This window comes from Salmo salar, chromosome ssa02, assembly GCF_905237065.1.
Source record: "Salmo salar chromosome ssa02, Ssal_v3.1, whole genome shotgun sequence".
NCBI lineage: Eukaryota > Metazoa > Chordata > Actinopteri > Salmoniformes > Salmonidae > Salmo > Salmo salar.
Genome location: NC_059443.1, coordinates 77126260 through 77145648, shown reverse-complemented (window position 1 = coordinate 77145648; position 19389 = coordinate 77126260). Strand labels below are relative to the sequence as shown.

Here is a 19389-nt window from a genome sequence, read left to right as displayed (position 1 = left end):
AGCCTGCTACACTGTATAGTCGTGAGTACTGTTTATTGTTTTGTTTTTGTTCTGTGGATGCTTTACGTATTTTCATTAAAAGAATGAGTATCTACATTCCCGCTGCATGTTGGTCCTCCCTTCAACACCACGACGAAGTCCGTGACAAGAGATATAGACTACCTACCAGTATGTTAGAGATGTAGACTACCTAGCAGTATGTTAGAGATGTAGACTACCTAACAGTATGTTAGAGATGTAGACTACCTACCAGTATGTTAGAGATGTAGACTACCTACCAGTATGTTAGAGATGGAGACTACCTACCAGTATGTTAGAGATGTAGACTACCTACCAGTATGTGAGAGATGTAGACTACCTACCAGTATGTTAGAGATGTAGACTACCTACCAGTATGTTAGAGATGTAGACTACCTACCAGTATGTTAGAGATGTAGACTACCTACCAGTATGTTAGAGATGTAGACTACCTACCAGTATGTTGGAGATGTAGACTACCTACCAGTATGTTGGAGATGTAGACTACCTACCAGTATGTTAGAGATGTAGACTACCTACCAGTATGTTCCCAGCGTTAGGTATGGAGGCGTAGACTGCCCAGAAGCCGGTCTCATCAGCCATCAGGTCTATATCAGAAGACCCCCCCCAGCTGTAGGGGAAGGTGTTGTTGTAACCCGCTCCACTCAGACTCCTCTGGAGCACCACGTTACGGGAACGGAAGTTGTACTGCACCTGCGGGACAGGACAGGGGGTCAGAGAGAGGACATGGGGACAGAGATCGGACAGGGAGACGGAGAGAGGACAGTGGGACAGAGAGAGGACATGGGGACAGAGATAGGACAGGGAGACAGAGAGAGGACAGGGGGACAGAGAGAGAAGACAGGGGGGCAGAGAGAGGACAGTGGGACAGAGTGAGAGGACAGGGAGACAGAGAAAGGACATGGGGACAGAGAGCGAGGACAGGGGGAGAGAGAGAGGACAGGGGGACAGAGAGAGAGGACAGGTGGACAGAGAGTGGACAGGGGGACAGAGAGAGGATGAGGACAGAGAGAGTGGGGGGTCAGGAGAGACATGTAGAGAGAGGGGAGACAGGAGAGACATGTAGAGAAAGGGGAGACAGGGGAGTCAGGTGGTCACAGAGCGAGGGGAGTCAGGGGAACACAGAGAGAGGATAGACAGGGGACACAGAAAGAGGGGAGACAGGGGAACACAGAGAGAGGGGAGTCAGGGGAACACAGAGAGAGGATAGACAGGGGACACAGAGAGAGGGGAGACAGGGGGACACAGAGAGAGGGGAGACAGGGGAACACAGAGAGAGGGGAGACAGGGGACACAGAGAGAGGGGAGGCAGGGAGACACAGAGAGAGGGGAAACAGGGGAACACAGAGAGAGGGGAGACAGGGGACACAGAGAGAGGGGAAACAGGAGACACAGAGAGAGGGGAGACAGGGGACACAGAGAGAGGGGAGGCAGGGAGACACAGAGAGAGGGGAGGCAGGGAGACACAGAGAGAGGGGAGACAGGGAGACACAGAGAGAGGGGAGACAGGGGACACAGAGAGAGGGGAGACAGGGGGACACAGAGAGAGGGGAGACAGGGAGACACAGAGAGAGGGGAGGCAGGGAGACACAGAGAGAGGGGAGGCAGGGAGACACAGAGAGAGGGGAGGCAGGGAGACACAGAGAGAGGGGAGACAGGGAGACACAGAGAGAGGGGAGGCAGGGAGACACAGAGAGAGGGGAGGCAGGGAGACACAGAGAGAGGGGAGGCAGGGAGACACAGAGAGAGGGGAGACAGGGAGACACAGATAGAGGGGAGACAGGGGGACACAGAGAGAGGGGAGGCAGGGGGACACAGATAGAGGGGAAACAGGGAGGCACAGAGAGAATGGAAACCGTAGGACGCAGAGAGATTGGAAAGAGAGACCACAGAGACAGGGGAAACAGAGGGACATACACACTGACCCCTCTTCTGTTTCCCTGTCTCCCCTGTCTCCTCTCTCCTTGACTCCAGTCACCCCTCTCTCTGTGTTTCCCCTTTCTCCCCTCTCTCTCTGTCTCCCTGTCCTACACCTAACGGCGGTCTGCACGTGTGTGTGTGTGTGTGTGTGTGTGTGTGTGTGTGTGTGTGTGTGTGTGTGTGTGTGTGTGTGTGTGTGTGTGTGTGTGTGTGTGTGTGTGTGTGTGTGTGTGTGTGTGTGTGTGTGTGTGTATGTATGTATGTATGTGTAGTGTAACATACCAGTATGTTGCTCTGGTGTTTGTTGTAGTACAGTGATCCGTTGTAGACCACATGACCTGTCCCGGCCCAGGGGTGAGGTAAGAGGTGCTGGACAAAATTCTGTCCTCTAGTGAAGTCTCCCATGGTCCTGTACTCTAATACACGCCTCCCCTTATAGTAACCATCCATAGACCACACCTAGAGAAAGAGAGGAGAGAGAGAGGAGAGGAGAGAGAGAGAGAGGAGAGAGGAGAGAGAGAAGATAGAGGAGAGAGTAGAGCGAGAGAGAGAGAGAGAGAGAGAGAGAGAGAGAGAGAGAGGAGGGAGGAGAGAGAGACAAAGAGAGAAGAGAGAGAGAATTAAGTTCTGTCTTCAAATTAAGTCCCCTATGGTTCAGTACTCTAACACACTTGTAGTACCCATCCATACAGAGAGAGAGAGGGGGGAGGGAGAGAGAAAGGGAGAGGGAGAGAGGAGAGGGAGAGACAGAGAGGGAAGGGGGAGAGAGAGAGCGAGAGAGAGGGTGAGAGCAAGAAAATGAAGGGGGAGAGAGAGAGAGAGAAAGAGGAAGAGAGCGAGATTGGTACACTTTACTGTAGGTGTCCTTATTCATGCATTCATAAAGTCTTTATAACAGCTGTATAACACATTTTAACATGCATCATAAGCTGTCATAATTGGTTTTAAATAGTTATGAGTAATGGCATAAGCTGTCATAAAACTAGTTATAACGGGTGTTAGATGACTGATCAGACTGTTATCATAGGCTCTTATGTCAACTGTTAATAACAACTGCTATTACACAGTCTGCATAACAACATATGTAATATGTTCTTACATGCTACCTAAGTGTCTACATACCAGATGTTATAAAAGGCCATTATATAATTTACCAAACTTGAATGGAACGATGGGCTTTATTCTACCGTATGTTGGAGGTGTAGACTACCTACCAGTACGTTAGAGATGTAGACTACCTACCAGTACGTTAGAGATGTAGACTACCTGCCAGTACGTTAGAGATGTAGTCTACCTACCAGTATGTTAGAGATGTAGACTACCTACCAGTATGTTAGAGATGTAGACTACCTACCAGTATGTTAGAGGTGTAGACTACCTACCAGTATGTTAGAGATGTAGACTACCTACCAGTATGTTAGAGATGTAGACTACCTACCAGTACGTTAGAGATGTAGACTACCTACCAGTTTGTTAGAGATGTAGACTACCTACCAGTATGTTAGAGATGTAGACTACCTACCAGTATGTTGGAGGTGTAGACTACCTACCAGTACGTTAGAGGTGTAGACTACCTACCAGTACGTTAGAGATGTAGACTACCTACCAGTACGTTAGAGATGTAGACTACCTACCAGTATGTTAGAGATGTAGACTACCTACCAGTATGTTAGAGATGTAGACTACCTACCAGTATGTTAGAGGTGTAGACTACCTGCCAGTATGTTAGAGATGTAGACTACCTACCAGTATGTTAGAGATGTAGACTACCTACCAGTATGTTAGAGATGTAGACTACCTACCAGTATGTTAGAGGTTTAGACTACCTACCAGAATGTTAGAGGTTTGGTAAATGACAACAGGATGAACAGTCATCTGTAACACTCATTATAACTAGTTTCATAACATCTTATGCCATTACTTTTGAAGGTGTAGAACAAAAAATGTAATGTGTTACATATCTATCATAAAGGATTTATGAGTGCATGACTAAGGACACCTACAGTAAATTGTTACTGAGAGATTAATTAAGTTTGAGAGAAAGAAGAGGAGAGAGTGCAGTATGCAAGACAGGAAGGGTGAGAGGAGGACAGGGTTAGGGAGACAGGAGGTAAAAGACATAGGAGGGGATGGTAAGAGGGGAGGGGATGGTAAGAAGAGATGTGGAGGGTATATGGGGAGGGGGACGGTAAGAAGAGATCGTAAGAAGAGATGGTAAGAAGATAGGTTATATGAAGACAGATGTGGAGTGGTATATGGGGAGAGATGTGGAGGGTATATGGGGAAGGATGTGGAGGGTATATGGGGAGAGATGTGGAGGGTATATGGGGAGAGATGAGGAGGGTATATGGGGAGAGATGAGGAGGGTATATGGGGAGAGATGTGGAGGGTATATGGGGAGAGATGTGGAGGGTATATGGGGAGAGATGTGGAGGGTATATGGGGAGAGGGATGGTAAGAAGAGATGTGGAGGGTATATGGGGAGGGGATGGTAAGAAGAGATGTGGAGGGTATATGGGGAGGGGATGGTAAGAAGAGATGTGGAGGGTATATGGGGAGGGGGGCGGTAAGAAGAGATGTGGAGGGTATATGGGGAGGGGATGGTGAGAAGAGATGTGGAGGGTATATGGGGAGGGGATGGTAAGAAGTGATGTGGAGGGTATATGGGGAGGGGATGGTGAGAAGAGATGTGGAGGGTATATGGGGAGGGGATGGTGAGAAGAGATGTGGAGGGTATATGGGGAGGGGATGGTAAGAAGAGATGTGGAGGGTGTATGGGGAGGGGATGGTAAGAAGAGATGTGGAGGGTATATGGGGAGGGGATGGTAAGAAGAGATGTGGAGGGTATATGGGGAGGGGATGGTAAGAAGAGATGTGGAGGGTATATGGGGAGGGGGATGGTAAGAAGAGATGTGGAGGGTATATGGGGAGGGGGATGGTGAGAAGAGATGTGGAGGGTACATGGGGAGGGGGGACGGTAAGAAGAGATGTGGAGGGTATATGGGGAGGGGGCGGTAAGAAGAGATGTGGAGGGTATATGGGGAGGGGGATGGTGAGAAGAGATGTGGAGGGTATATGGGGAGGGGACGGTAAGAAGAGATGTGGAGGGTGTATGGGGAGGAGGGCGGTAAGAAGAGATGTGGAGGGTATATGGGGAGGGGGATGGTAAGAAGAGATGTGGAGGGTATATGGGGAGGGGGATGGTGAGAAGAGATGTGGAGGGTATATGGGGAGGGGATGGTGAGAAGAGATGTGGAGGGTATATGGGGAGGGGGATGGTAAGAAGAGATGTGGAGGGTATATGGGGAGGGGGGCGGTAAGAAGAGATGTGGAGGGTATGTGGGGGGACGGTGAGAAGAGATGTGGAGGGTATATGGGGGGACGGTGAGAAGAGATGTGGAGGGTATATGGGGAGGGGGATGGTGAGAAGACATGTGGAGGGTATATGGGGAGGGGGATGGTTGGAAAAAGGAGAAGAGAGGAAATGGAAGGAGAAACCAAGAGAGGAATACATAGACAGAAAGACAGAGAGAGAAGAGGACCCCAAGAAGAACAGTATGTAGGAGCAGAAGAGAAAGGAGAAGAGACAGGAATGAGGTTTAATTACCTAAAGTTGGAATAAGGAGACAAAGATGAAAGGAGTGTTAGAAGGGGAGGTAACGAGAGGAGGGAGGGAGAGAGAGAGAGAACATTCCTGGATTAAGAGAAGCTCATTATACACGTAAAGGGGAGAAAAGAGGTTGATGGTATTAGCACTGCAAAGAGAGAGAGGGAGATGAGAAGGGGGATGAGAAGAGAGAGGGATGAGAAGAGAGAGATGAGAAGAGAGAGAGAGATGAGAAGAGAGAGAGATGAGAAGAGAGAAGGATGAGAAGAGAGATGGATGAGAAGAGAGAGAGATGAGAAGATGAGTTTCATGGTGTGTTTGGAGAGGGATAGCTGAGTGTGAGCCCAGCAAACCGGGAACATTCCCAGAACGTTAGCTAAGATTCCCCATTAAGTTCTAGATAGGGTTTTATCTAAGGATTATAACATCACAAAAACATTCAAATAATGTTTTTGATATCAACATAAAAAAAAAAATGTTTTAAATGAAATCTTCTCCTGAAGATTCACTAAATGTTGTGCACAACATCTGTAACAACCACCACAGAACATTCCTCAAAACGTCTTATTAGGTTTCCTGGTAATGTAATAACACAGCTTACCAGTAATGTTTTCACTGAAAACCAAAATTGGTTCTGTGCAAGTTCCCGGAAAATTCGTTAGGTTGCGGCAAATGTTCTCATAACACAAAAACTCTTCCTACGACCTTCTCCTCCCTGTGGGCATTCTCTCCCTGTCCCTCTCCACCTCTTCTCTGTCTCTCTCTTTTATCTCCTCTCTCGCTCTCCTTTCCTCCGCATATCCCCTCTCCTCTCCTCCCCGGTTCTCTCCTCCCCTATTCTCTCCTCACCTATTCTCTTCTCCCCTATTCTCTCTTCCCTATTCTCTCCTCCCCTATTCTCTCCTCCCCTATTCTCTCCCTGTAGATGTTTAATCATCTTCTCCTCCCCTGTTCTCTCCTCCCCTGTTCTCTCCTCCTCCCACTTTCCCTGTTCAGGTGTGTGTGTGTGTGTGTAATTGATATAACCTGATTGTGTTAGTGTGTAAGGACTATGTATTTCATAATGCATCAATAATCAATAGTAGGAATGCCTTACAGTCTCAATTACCTACTGAAACACACACACAGGCTGAAGACAAATTCATAAATGCCAAGCCGGGGTGCTGCAATGTGACTGTAGTCATGGAGACCGAGGGGAAATGACAGTGACATGGAGGTGTGTGGGTCTGTGTCTCTGTGTGTGTGTTATTTAGCCAGGGATTCATGCTGAGACCTCTTTCCCAAATGAGCCCTGCATTAACACATCACTAAACAACAGTTACACTATACATATCCATAAACACATCAATCACACTATACATATCCATAAACACATCAATCACACTATACTTATCTATAAACACATCATTACACAATACATATCCATAAACACATCAATTACACTATACATATCCATAAACACATCAATTACACTATACATATCCATAAACACATCAATTACACTATACATATCCATAAACACATCAATTACACTATACATATCCATAAACACATCAATTACACTATACATATCTATAAACACATCAATCACACTATACATATCCATAAACACATCAATCACACTATACATATCCATAAACACATCAATTACACTATACATATCCATAAACACATCAATCACACTATACATATCTATAAACACATCAATTACACTATACATATCTATAAACACATCAATTACACTATACATATCTATAAACACATCAATCACACTATACATATCTATAAACACATCAATTACACTATACATATCTATAAACACATCATTACACAATACATATCTATAAACACATCAATTACACAATACATATCCATAAACACATCATTACACAATACATATCTATAAACACATCAATTACACTATACATATCTATAAACACATCATTACACAATACATATCTATAAACACATCATTACACAATACATATCTATAAACACATCAATTACACTATACATATCTATAAACACATCATTACACTATACATATATATAAACACATCATTACACAATACATATCTATAAACACATCATTACACAATACATATCCATAAACACATCAATTACAAAACACCAAAAGCAAAACCCAATCATATAAAACCCACATTGTTCAGTAAAAGTCCCTGTAACATCCAACTGATGCCCTGGAGCAGGTATTCCCAAACTGGGGTACGCGTACCCCCAGGGGTACGAGCAATGCCGTCGGGGGGAACGCCAAATATAACGAGAACTACATTGATTTGGGGTTCACTTATATTGGGAGTAGTGCCTTTCCTCTGCCACAGTGTGTTATATGTGCAAAATAACTATCTCACAACTCAATGAAACCTTCACTCTTGTGCAGACATTTAGATACAAAACATGCCAATTTGAAAAATAAGCCACGGGAGTTTTTTTGAGTGAGAATTAAGATGACTTTTGAGTAGTAAGACATGTATAAAAGCAACAGATAACATTAATAAGAAGGGTCTGGACGCATCTTATATGGTGAGCTACCAAGTGGCTAGAATTCTATGCGTTCTAGCTGGATGAGTCAACAGACGTGGCGGGCCTGGCACAGCTTCTGGTATATCTCTGGTACGTTCATCAGGGTCAATTAAGCAAGACATCCTCTTCAGCAAACCACTGGAAACTAGGACAACAGGAGAGGATATTTTTAAGTACTGGAGAGCTTTGTGACATCAAATGGGCTTACTTTGATGGTCAGGATGTGTTTGTATCTGTACTGATGGCGCAAAAGCCAAAACAGGGAGACATAGTGGAGTGGTAACGTGCGTGCAAGCAGTTGCTCCCGACACCACTTGGGTACACTGCAGCATCCACCGAGAGGCTCTTGCTGCCAAGGGAATGCCTGACCGCTTGAAAGACGTTTTGGACACTACAGTGAAAATGGTTAACTTTGGTAAAGCAAGGCCCCTGAACTCTTGTGTATTTTCTGCACTATGCAATGGTATGGGCAGCGACCATGTAACGCTTTTACAACATATGTGCTGGTTATCAAGGGGCAAAGTATTGACACGTTTTTTTGAATTGAGAGACGAGCTTAAAGTTTTATTTACTGACCATCATGTTCACTTGTCTGACTGCTTGCATGATGAGGAGTTTCTCACACAACTGGCCTATCTGGGTGATGTTTTTTTGCCTGAATGATCTGAATCTAGGATTACAGGGACTCTCCGCAACTACAGTTGAAGTCAGAAGTTTACATACTCTTAGGTTGGAGTTATTAAAACTCGTTTTTCAATCACTCCACACATTTCTTGTTAATTTTGGCAAGTCGGTTAGGACATCTACTTTGTGCATGACACAAGTAATTATTCCAACAATTGTTTGCAGATTATTTCACTTACAATTCACTGTATCTCAATTCCAGAGGGTCAGATGTTACATACACTAAGTTGACTGTGCCTTTAAACAGCTTGGAAAATTCAAAAAAATGATGTCATGGCTTTAGAAGCTTCTGATAGGCTAACTGACATCATTTGAGTCAATTGGTGGTGTACCTGTGGATGTATTTCAAGGCCTACCTTCAAACTCAGTGCCTCTTTGCTTGATATCATGGGAAAATCAGCCAAGACCTCAGAAAAAAACTGTAGACCTCCACAAGTCTGGTTCATCCTTGGGAGCAATTTCCAAATGCCTGAAGGTACCACGTTCATTTGTACAAACAATAGTACGCAAGTATAAACACCATGGGACCACGCAGCCATCATACCGCTCAGGAAAGAGACGCGTTCTGTCTCCTAGAGATGAACATACTTCGATGCGAAAAGTGCAAATCAATCCCAGAACAACAGCAAAGGACCTTGTGAAAATGCTAGAGGAAACAGGTACAAAAGTATCTATATCCACAGTAAAACAAGTCCTATATCGACATAACCTGAAAGGCCACTCGGCAAGGAAGAAGCCACTGCTCCAAAACCGCCATAAAAAAGCCAGACTACGGTTTGCAACTGCACATGGGGACAAAGATCGTGCTTTTTGGAGAAATGTCCTCTGGTCTGATGAAACAAAAATAGAACTGTTTGGCCATAATGACCATCATTATGTTTGGAGGAAAAAGGGGGAGGCTTGCAAGCCAAAGAACACCATCCCAACCGTGAAGCACGGGGGTGGAAACATCATGTTGTGGGGGTGCTTTGCTGAAGGAGGGACTGGTGTACTTCACAAAATAGATGGCATCATGAGGCAGGAAAATTATGTGGATATATTGAAGCAACATCTCAAGACATCAGTCAGGAAGTTAAAGCTTGGTCGCAAATGGGTCTTCCAAATGGACAATGACCCCAAGCATACTTCCAAAGTTGTGTCAAAATGGCTTAAGGACAACAAAGTCAAGGTATTGGAGTGGCCATCACAAAGCCCTGACCTCAATCCTATAGAAAATGTGTGGGCAGAACTGAAAAAGTGTGTGCGAGCAAGGAGGCAAACAAACATGACTCAGTTACATTCGCTCTGTCAGGAGGAATGGGCCAAAATTCACCCAACTTATTGTGGGAAGCTTGTGGAAGGTTACCCGAAACGTTTGACCCAAGTTAAACATTTTAAATAAAGTGTTTGGATTTAAATAGATTAGGGATTGTATACAGGTACTTTCCCAAAATGGATGACACAAACAACTGGATTCGTTATCCCATTCATGCCCTGCCTCCAGTCCACTTACCGATATCTGAACAAGAGAGCCTTATCGAAATTGCAACAAGCGATTCTGTGAAAATTGAATTTAATCAGAAGCCACAGACAGATTTCTGGATAGGGCTGCACTCAGAGTATCCTGCCTTGGCAAATCGCGCTGTTAACCTGTTTGGGATAGGGGGCAGTATTTTCATGGCCGGATAAAAAACGTACCCGATTTAATCTGGTTACTACTCCTGCCCAGTAACTAGAATATGCATATAATTAGTAGATTTGGATAGAAAACACTCTAAAGTTTCTAAAACTGTTTGAATGGTGTCTGTGAGTATAACAGAACTCATATGGCAGGCCAAAACCTGAGAAGATTCTATACGGGAAGTGCCCTGTCTGACCATTTCTTGTCCTTCTTTAGCCTCTCTGTCGAAAATACAGCCTCTGTGCTGTAACGTGACATTTTCTAAGGCTTTCATTGGCTCTAGGTAGGCGCCAGAATGTGGAATGATAGCTCTGCAGTCTCTGGGCGAAAAACAGCAGGGGTTTTGGAGAGTGGTCCTTCTGGGAACAATGACACTAGTGCGCGCGTGCATGTGACGACTCCATGTTTTTCTTTCTCTCTTTGAACGAATACGTCGTCGCCCGGTTGGAATATTATCACTATTTTACGAGAAAAATCGCATAAAAATTGATTTTAAACAGCGTTTGACATGCTTCGAAGTAAGGTAATGGAATATTTTGAAATTTTTTGTCACGAATCGCGCCGGCACATCACCCTTCGGATAGTGACTTGAACGCACGAACAAAACGGAGCTATTTGGATATAACTATGGATTATTTAGAACCAAAACAACATTTGTTGTTGAAGTAGAAGTCCTGGGAGTGCATTCTGACGAAGAACAGCAAAGGTAATCCAATTTTTCTTATAGTAAATCTGAGTTTGGTGAGTGCCAAACTTGGTGGGTGTCAAAATAGCTAGCCGTGATGGCCGGGCTATCTACTCAGAATATTGCAAAATGTGCTTTCACCGAAAAGCTATTTTAAAATCTGACACCGCGATTGCATAAAGGAGTTCTGTATCTATAATTCTTAAAATAATTGTTATGTTTTTTGTCAACGTTTATCGTGAGTAATCTAGTAAATTCACCGGAAGTTTTTGGTGGGTATGCTAGTTCTAAACAAAACATGCTAATGTAAAAAGCACGTTTTTGATATAAATATGAACTTGATTGAACAAAACATGCATGTATTGTATAACATAATGTCCTAGGAGTGTCATCTGATGAAGATCATCAAAGGTTAGTGCTGCATTTAGCTGTGGTTTTGGTTTTTGTGACATATATGCTAGCTTGAAAAATGGGTGTGTGATTATTTCTGGCTGGGTACTCTCCTGACATAATCTAATGTTTTGCTTTCGCTGTAAAGCCTTTTTGAAATCGGACAATGTGGTTAGATAAAGGAGAGTCTTATCTTTCAAATGGTGTAAAATAGTCATATGTTTGAGAAATTGAAATTATAGTATTTTTAAGGTTTTTCGTATTTCGTGCCAGGTGCTACCATTGGATATTGGAGAGAGGTTTTAAGACACTGACGCCCTTTGTAACCATGTATTTATGTGAGAGTGGATTCTCGGCCCTCACTAGCATGAAAACTAAATACAGGCACAGACTGTGTGTGGAAAATGATTTACGACTGAGACTCTCTCCAATACAACTCAACATTGCAGTTATGTGCATCCTTTCAAGCACACCCTTCTCATTAACCTGTGGTGAGTTATTAACAATTTTTGATCAACAAACAAGTTTTTATATGTAAGATGGCTAAATAAAGAGCAAAATTATTATATGTATATTATTATTTGTGCCCTGGTCCTATAAAAGCTCTCTGTCACTTCCCACGAGCTGGGTTGTGACACAAACTGTCACTCATTCTGTTGCATCCTAAAATGCTGGGGTCTTTTACTGAAGACTCCGAAGCGAATTAATAATACACAGAACAGATTTATTTAATGTTCTCCTTAACACATTACAGTCAACTACTCTATACAGTGTCTTCAGCCCAACTCTCCAATACGTCATTGAACTTTACCCGCCCTTGCATCTCCTAATCCAATCACTTCAATGCAAGAACGGAAACCCCATTATCATTTGTTCATTCAAATAACTCAACCCCTGCATACAAATCACATTGGCTAATAGCAACCACTTTACATCTAAACTCATTAACACATAATACATTTCTCAATACATCACACTCCTCCCTGGAAATTCTCACTTCCTCTGAAAACATACTTGATGAACATCATGGGTTTTCCAAAACAGTTTTTCACTCATCTCATATACAACCTGTTTACAGATCCAATCGGTCCTGAGGCCTTCTGACCCTTTTTGGCCTCTCATGACGCTCTGGGCCCTCAGGCTCACGGCCTGGCATAATCTGTGTCTCTGTATGAGTGCCTGTCACAGTCTTAGTTCCCAAGTCCCAATCAGAAATGTTCCACTTTGACACATTCAGGTCTTCTCTTTCATTGTGTTACATCATCATTTGATCCATATGCTTCCTACACAAGTAGGTTACAGGACCATGTACCCTTTTCACAACCCCGGGTACCCATTTCTCTCTCTCCTCTCCGGTAAACTCAGACAAGCACTGTTTGTTCCGATTGAAAAAAAACGAAGACGCTTGCCCATCCCCTTGTCCTGTATCTTAGACTGCATGTCAGCTGAAAAACTGGGTTTCACCAGTGATAACCTTGTTCTAACCTGTCGTTTAACGAACAACTCTGCTGGACTTTTTCCAGTTGTGTCATGTGGCGTATTCCTGTAGGCAAACAGAAAGTTGTCCACACTATGCTGTACAGACCGTCCTGATGACTTGTCCTTCTCTTGAGCCTGTTTTAGATCCTGTACAAGTCGCTCTGCTGCACCATTTCAAGCATTCAACTGGAACAATGTCTCCATCTCTTTTGACACCAGCTGTGGGCCATTGTCTGAAACACACTCCTCAACTAACCCATAGGCTGAGAACATTCCCCGGAGTGTCTCTACCGTGGCTGTAGCTGAAGTATTACTCATACACTTTACTTCTGGCCAGTATGAGTATGCATCTGTAACTACTAAGAACTGGTGCTTTCCCTTTTGAGCAAAATCTATATGGATGCGCTGCCAGGGCCTCTCAGGCCATTTCCAAGGATGCACTGGTGCAAGGTTCGGCATATGTCTATTAGACTGACACACCTGGCATCTCCTTACCATGTCTTCTATGTCTGAGTCTAACCTGGACCACCAAAAGTGGCTCCTTGCAAGAGTTTTCATTTTGACCATATAGCCCAGTGGTTTTCCTGTAGCTCCTTCAGTAGGTCCCTCTGTAGAGTTGACCGGCACCACCGCTCTCATACCCAATAACACACAATCACTTTCTATAGGGAGCTCATCCCTTCTCACCCAATAAGGCTTTAGTTCAGGATCAGTAACATTGGTTGGGCCACCCTGTAAGTGTGAAGCGCTTCAACTTTGCCAAACCCTTGTCCTTGGTAGTTTCCCTGGCTATGTCCTTAGCTAAAATGGGAAGTACATCTAAAAATGACACTCGATAGTTTGGATTGCTCTCTGGAGCCTTTGCTATGGCTTCAGTCTTGTCCTGCACTGGATGTAGCCCCTGTTCGTCTATCCTGTGACCTAAGTAAGTGACACTAGACTGAAATAATGCACACTTGTCCCTGTTTACTCTTAACCCATGCTCTTGCAGCTTCTACGTTCTGTAAGGGGTCCTCTGCCAATTGCCCTGTGATAAGAATGTCATCTAGAAAGCACACAACCCCAGGTAAACCCTGTGAGACCTGGTCCATAATACGCTGGAATATAGCCGGAGCGCTGGATACTCCATAAGGCAGTCTATTCATCTGGTATAAACCTTTCAACGTGTTTAGAGTCAGGAAATGCTTTGACTCTTGATCTACCTCCACTCGCTGGTAGGCCTGTGTAAGGTCTACCACTTTGTGAACTGTTTACCCCTGTCATAGGCGTCGTAAGGATTGGACCAAGGCGCAGCGGGTAAAGTGCTCATACTTAATTTATTCGATGAAACCACTTAACAAAATGAACAAAAGACGAAAAACAGTTCCATAAGGCACACAGGCTACACAGAAAATAACCACCCACAAAACACAAGTGAAACAAACCTCAACTAAATATGGCCTCCAATTAGAGGCAACGACAACCTCTAATTGGAGATCCTACCAAAAACCCAACATAGAAATAGAAAACTAGATTTAAACATAGAAATAGAAAACATAGAACCTAAACCAAAAACACCGAAACACACAAAACAAACACCCCCTGCCACGCCCTGACCAAACTACAATGACAAGTAACCCCTTTTACTGGTCAGGACGTGACAACCCCCGGCTGAAGTAGCAAACAAGTCCTGTGTCTTTGGTAAAGGGGTACTGGTCCACATCCACCCATGCATTTGCAGTCACCTTGTAATCATGACATATTCTGACACCCCCCCCCCCCCGTTTGTCTTTGGAATGCAAACTATAGGTGCTGCCCATTCGCTGTATTCAATGGGTGTGATCACTCGTTGTTTTTCTAGCTCTGTAAGCTGTTTGTCTACTGCCTCTCAGAGTGCAGAAGGCACAGGTCTAGCCTTACAAAACTTTGGAATATCTTACTCTGACACTTGCATTTTGGTTTTAACTCCATTTACCACACTGAGTTCACCACTAAACACCTCAGCATATTTATCACACAGCCGCGCAACTGGGTCTGACACATGGTTCACATTGACCAATCTAATTTGAGGTGCTGAATCCAGTTCCTCCCCATTAGCGTAAGACCCTTCCCTTTTGACACTAATAGAGGTAGTGGTATCACCTGAGCACCACATTTCACTTTAACCTCCAGCTGTCTTAATTACTGAATCGGCTGAGCTGAGTAAGTTCTCAAAACAACATCACATGATTATAGTTTATGCTTCTTAAATCTGCTGTTGTACAGCTTCTCTGAGATAATAGACATGGCGGCCCGAGTATCTACCTCCATCTTTATCTTTTCCCCGTTACATCTCACCATGACCATGTAAGGTTTCACGTACTAACAATCACTACACACAGTAAAAAGTCCCAAGCTCTTTTCTGACTGGTGATTTCCGACTGTGCTGGAGCCTGCAGGCAATAGCAGTTCGGCCTCCTCAACTTGATCTGTTGTCCAGTAGCGTGTCCCCTTCACTGGATTAGAGTGCCCTGTTTGAGAGCGTTACTTAGACACCGAGCTGTTCCCCGCAGATACTCTCCCCCTGCAAGCCCTTTCAAGATGGCCGGTCTTCTGGCACGCTCTGCATTGGAACTCCTTGTAACGGCAGGTCTGCTATGAATTTCTTGTCTCCAAACAGCAAAAACGGGGCTTTGAGGTCTCCCCCCTCTGGTCTGACATCCACTGTTTCTCCCTGTCAGATCGATGCCCCTCCCGTTTTGTGGTCCACTGATCGGTTCTCAACTGAGTCGGTGTCTGCTGGAATTTCTGCATCCTCTGGGCTGTGTACTCCAAGTTGTTGACAATGTCCAATACTTTTACCCAGGTTAAATTCTCCCTGTATGGAGTGCTTAACATCTTGCCACGCAGCTCCTTACTGGCAACTCCATAAACTAGCTGGTCCCTCAGCAGCTCCTTACTGGCAACTCCATAAACTAGCTGGTCCCTCAGCAGCTCCTTACTGGCAACTCCATAAACTAGCTGGTCCCTCAGCAGCTCCTTACTGGCAACTCCATAAACTAGCTGGTCCCTCAGCAGCTCCTTACTGGCAACTCCATAAACTAGCTGGTCCCTCAGCAGCTCCTTACTGGCAAATCCATAAACTAGCTGGTCCCTCAGCAGCTCCTTACTGGCAACTCCATAAACTAGCTGGTCCCTCAGCAGCTCCTTACTGGCAACTCCATAAACTAGCTGGTCCCTCAGCAGTTCCTTACTGGCAACTCCATAAACTAGCTGGTCCCTCAGCAGCTCCTTACTGGCAACTCCATAAACTAGCTGGTCCCTCAGCTGCTCCTCTAGTGCAGCCCCAAACTCACATGTAGCCACAAGTCCCTTTAGCGATGCTATATACTCAGCTAAAGTCTCTCCCGCCAACTGTTTCCTATTCCGAAAAACATACCTCTCGCTCAACGCGTTCCGTTTTGGCACATAAAAGTCTCTCAGAGCTGAAATGAGCTCCTGGAAACTAGCCTCTCCCGGCTTCTTCGGCGCTACCAAATCTTTCAGCAAACGTAAACGTCTTTGAACCCAAGACTGATCGAAACACCGCTCTTCTGCGGTCGTCAGCTATCTCGTTGGCCTCCATAAACTGCAAAAAAATCGCACCTCATATGTGCTGAAGCTCTCGTTAGTCTCCTGGAAACACAAACTGGTTAAACTACTGAAAAGTGCCAAAGCTCTCATTAGCCCACGCAGCCATTTCTTCCCAGCTGACCAGTTAATTTACCAGCTAACTTTCTAGCTGGTTCACTCAGTTGGTCATCAGTAGTCTGAGGATTTTGCCTCAGAATTCCATTATCCTCGTAACCAGTTGTTGCATCCTAAGATGCTGGGTTATTTTACTGAAGACTCCAAGAGAATTAATAATAAACGGAACATATTTATTTAATGTTCTCCTTAACACATTACAGTCAACTACTCTATACAGTGACTTCAGCCCAACTCTCCAATATGTCATTGAACTTTTACCGACCTTGCATCTCCTAATCCAACCACTTCAATGCAAGAACAGAAACCCCATTATCATTTGTTCATTCAAATAACTCAACCCCTGCATACAAATCCCATTGGCTATTTGCAACCACTTTACATCTAAACTCATTAACACATAATACATTTCTCAATACACCACACATTCTTATGTTTAATAAATGTATCATATAGTGTGTGTGTGGCAGGCTTACAATGATGCTAAAAAACTACATTTGAGAGTGCACTGACCCTGGTGCTAGAGGGGGTACAGCTGGAGGTTGAGTGTTTGAAGGGGTGCGGGACTATATAAAGTTTTGGGAACCACTGCCCTAGAGGCACCAACTCCACCAACTTTTGGAGATCATTCCACATGGTGCAAAATAACTAAAACCAGATATCCCTAACTGGGTGAAGATGGAAAGGATCCCCAGGGTTAGCCATCCCTGAGTCTGGGTCTGGTAACTCATACTTCCGAAGGATAACTATGAGGTAAGGTATGGCGGAAGTTTATGCAAGTGGGCTTTATAGACCAAAAGATAGCAATCCGTCAATCTACATGACTTCAAAGAGGGCCAGCCTACTTTCAGATACAAAATGCTATGACGTGTCCTGAACCTATCGCCCATAATATAGCGGAATGTTCGATGATAAACTGCATCCAATGGCTTCAATACAGTGGCAGCTGCATTCATATAGACCAGTGGTCACCGGGCTGATATAGACCAGTGGTCACAGGGCTGATATAGACCAGTGGTCACAGGGCTGATATAGACCAGTGGTCACCAGGCTGGTATAGATCAGTGGTCACCGGGCTGATATAGACCAATGGTCACCGGGCTGATATAGACCAGTGGTCACCAGGCTGATATAGACCAATGGTCACCGGGCTGATATAGACCAGTGGTCACCAGGCTGATATAGACTAGTGGTCACCAGGCTGATATAGACCAGTGGCCACCGGGCTGATATAGACCAGTGGTCACAGGGCTGATATAGACCAGTGGTCACAGGGCTGATATAGACCAGTGGTCACAGGGCTGATATAGACCAGTGGTTACCAGGCTGATATAGACCAGTGGTCACAGGGCTGATATAGACCAGTGGTCACCGGGCTGATATAGATCAGTGGTCACCGGGCTGATATAGACCAATGGTCACTGGGCTGATATAGACCAGTGGTCACCAGGCTGATATAGACCAGTGGTCACAGGGCTGATATAGACCAGTGGTCACAGGGCTGATATAGACCAGTGGTCACAGGGCTGATATAGACCAATGGTCACCGGGCTGGTATAGATCAGTGGTCACCGGGCTGATATAGACCAATGGTCACCGGGCTGATATAGACTAGTGGTCACCAGGCTGATATAGACCAGTGGTCACAGGGCTGATATAGACCAGTGGTCACCGGGCTGATATAGACCAGTGGTCACCGGGCTGATATAGACCAGTGGTCACCGGGCTGATATAGACCAGTGGTCACAGGGCTGATATAGACCAGTGGTCACCAGGCTGATATAGACCAGTGGTCACCAGGCTGATATAGATCAGTGGTCACCAGGCTGGTATAGACCAGTGGTCACCAGGCTGATATAGACCAGTGGTCACCGGGCTGATATAGACCAGTGGTCACCAGGCTGATATAGACCAGTGGTCACCAGGCTGATATAGATCAGTGGTCACCAGGCTGATATAGACCAGTGGTCACCAGGCTGATATAGATCAGTGGTCACCAGGCTGATATAGATCAGTGGTCACCAGGCTGATGGTGCCTACATCTAGAAATGCCTTGGAGATCAACCAGTCGATCGCGATCAACCGGTTGATCTCCAAGGCATTTCTAGTCGATCGGCAAACATTTCAGTAAAAAAAGCAATGATAAAGCCTTGGGTTCGTATTTTATTTTACTCGTCTGGCGCTGTTGACGGTAGGTGCACCTGATTCAGCTGCCCTGCTCGCCGGGTAGGCCAAGTGTTCCCATTTTGAACCATTTCATGTGTCTGAAGGTACAAACGCTGTGTTCCCAGGTGGGCCCAGAGAGCAAATCAAGTGCACCATAGGCCTACCGCTGGCCAATCGGATGGCTCAGATTACCGTGTCTGTAGTAATTTAGCATAAAAGAAAGCTACAGCAAAGTGGTGAGATTTCTAAACGTTTTAAACCAATGAATACAGCAAAGTGGTGAGATTTCAAAACGTTTTAAACCAATGAATACAGCCAAGAGCTGCTGTTTTTATGAGAGAGTTCATGTTTAAGTTCTTACTCAGCACTGTCAACACTTTGTATTCATCACTTTTATAAGCCATAAAATGCGCCTTTTTCCTATTTCCACTCAGCGCTACAACAAGCAGTGCAGCAGTAATGAATGAGTAGGAAGGTGTATCTATAGACTTGTGTTGTTGTTATTATTAG

At 44.8% G+C, this 19389-nt stretch overlaps 1 protein-coding gene across 2 annotated transcripts in view; it reads right to left on the bottom strand.

The window, feature by feature from the left end:
- Window positions 1-19389, bottom strand: part of LOC106593847 (noelin-2) — an 81377-nt gene that overhangs the window by 3427 nt on the left and 58561 nt on the right. For both annotated transcript variants that reach the window (XM_045710335.1, XM_045710331.1), the window contains exons 6-7: window positions 2242-2418; window positions 559-732 (exon numbers count right to left, since the gene is read on the bottom strand). In XM_045710335.1, coding sequence (XP_045566291.1) covers window positions 559-732; window positions 2242-2418 — 351 coding nt within the window. The remainder of the gene's footprint in view (window positions 1-558; window positions 733-2241; window positions 2419-19389) is intronic.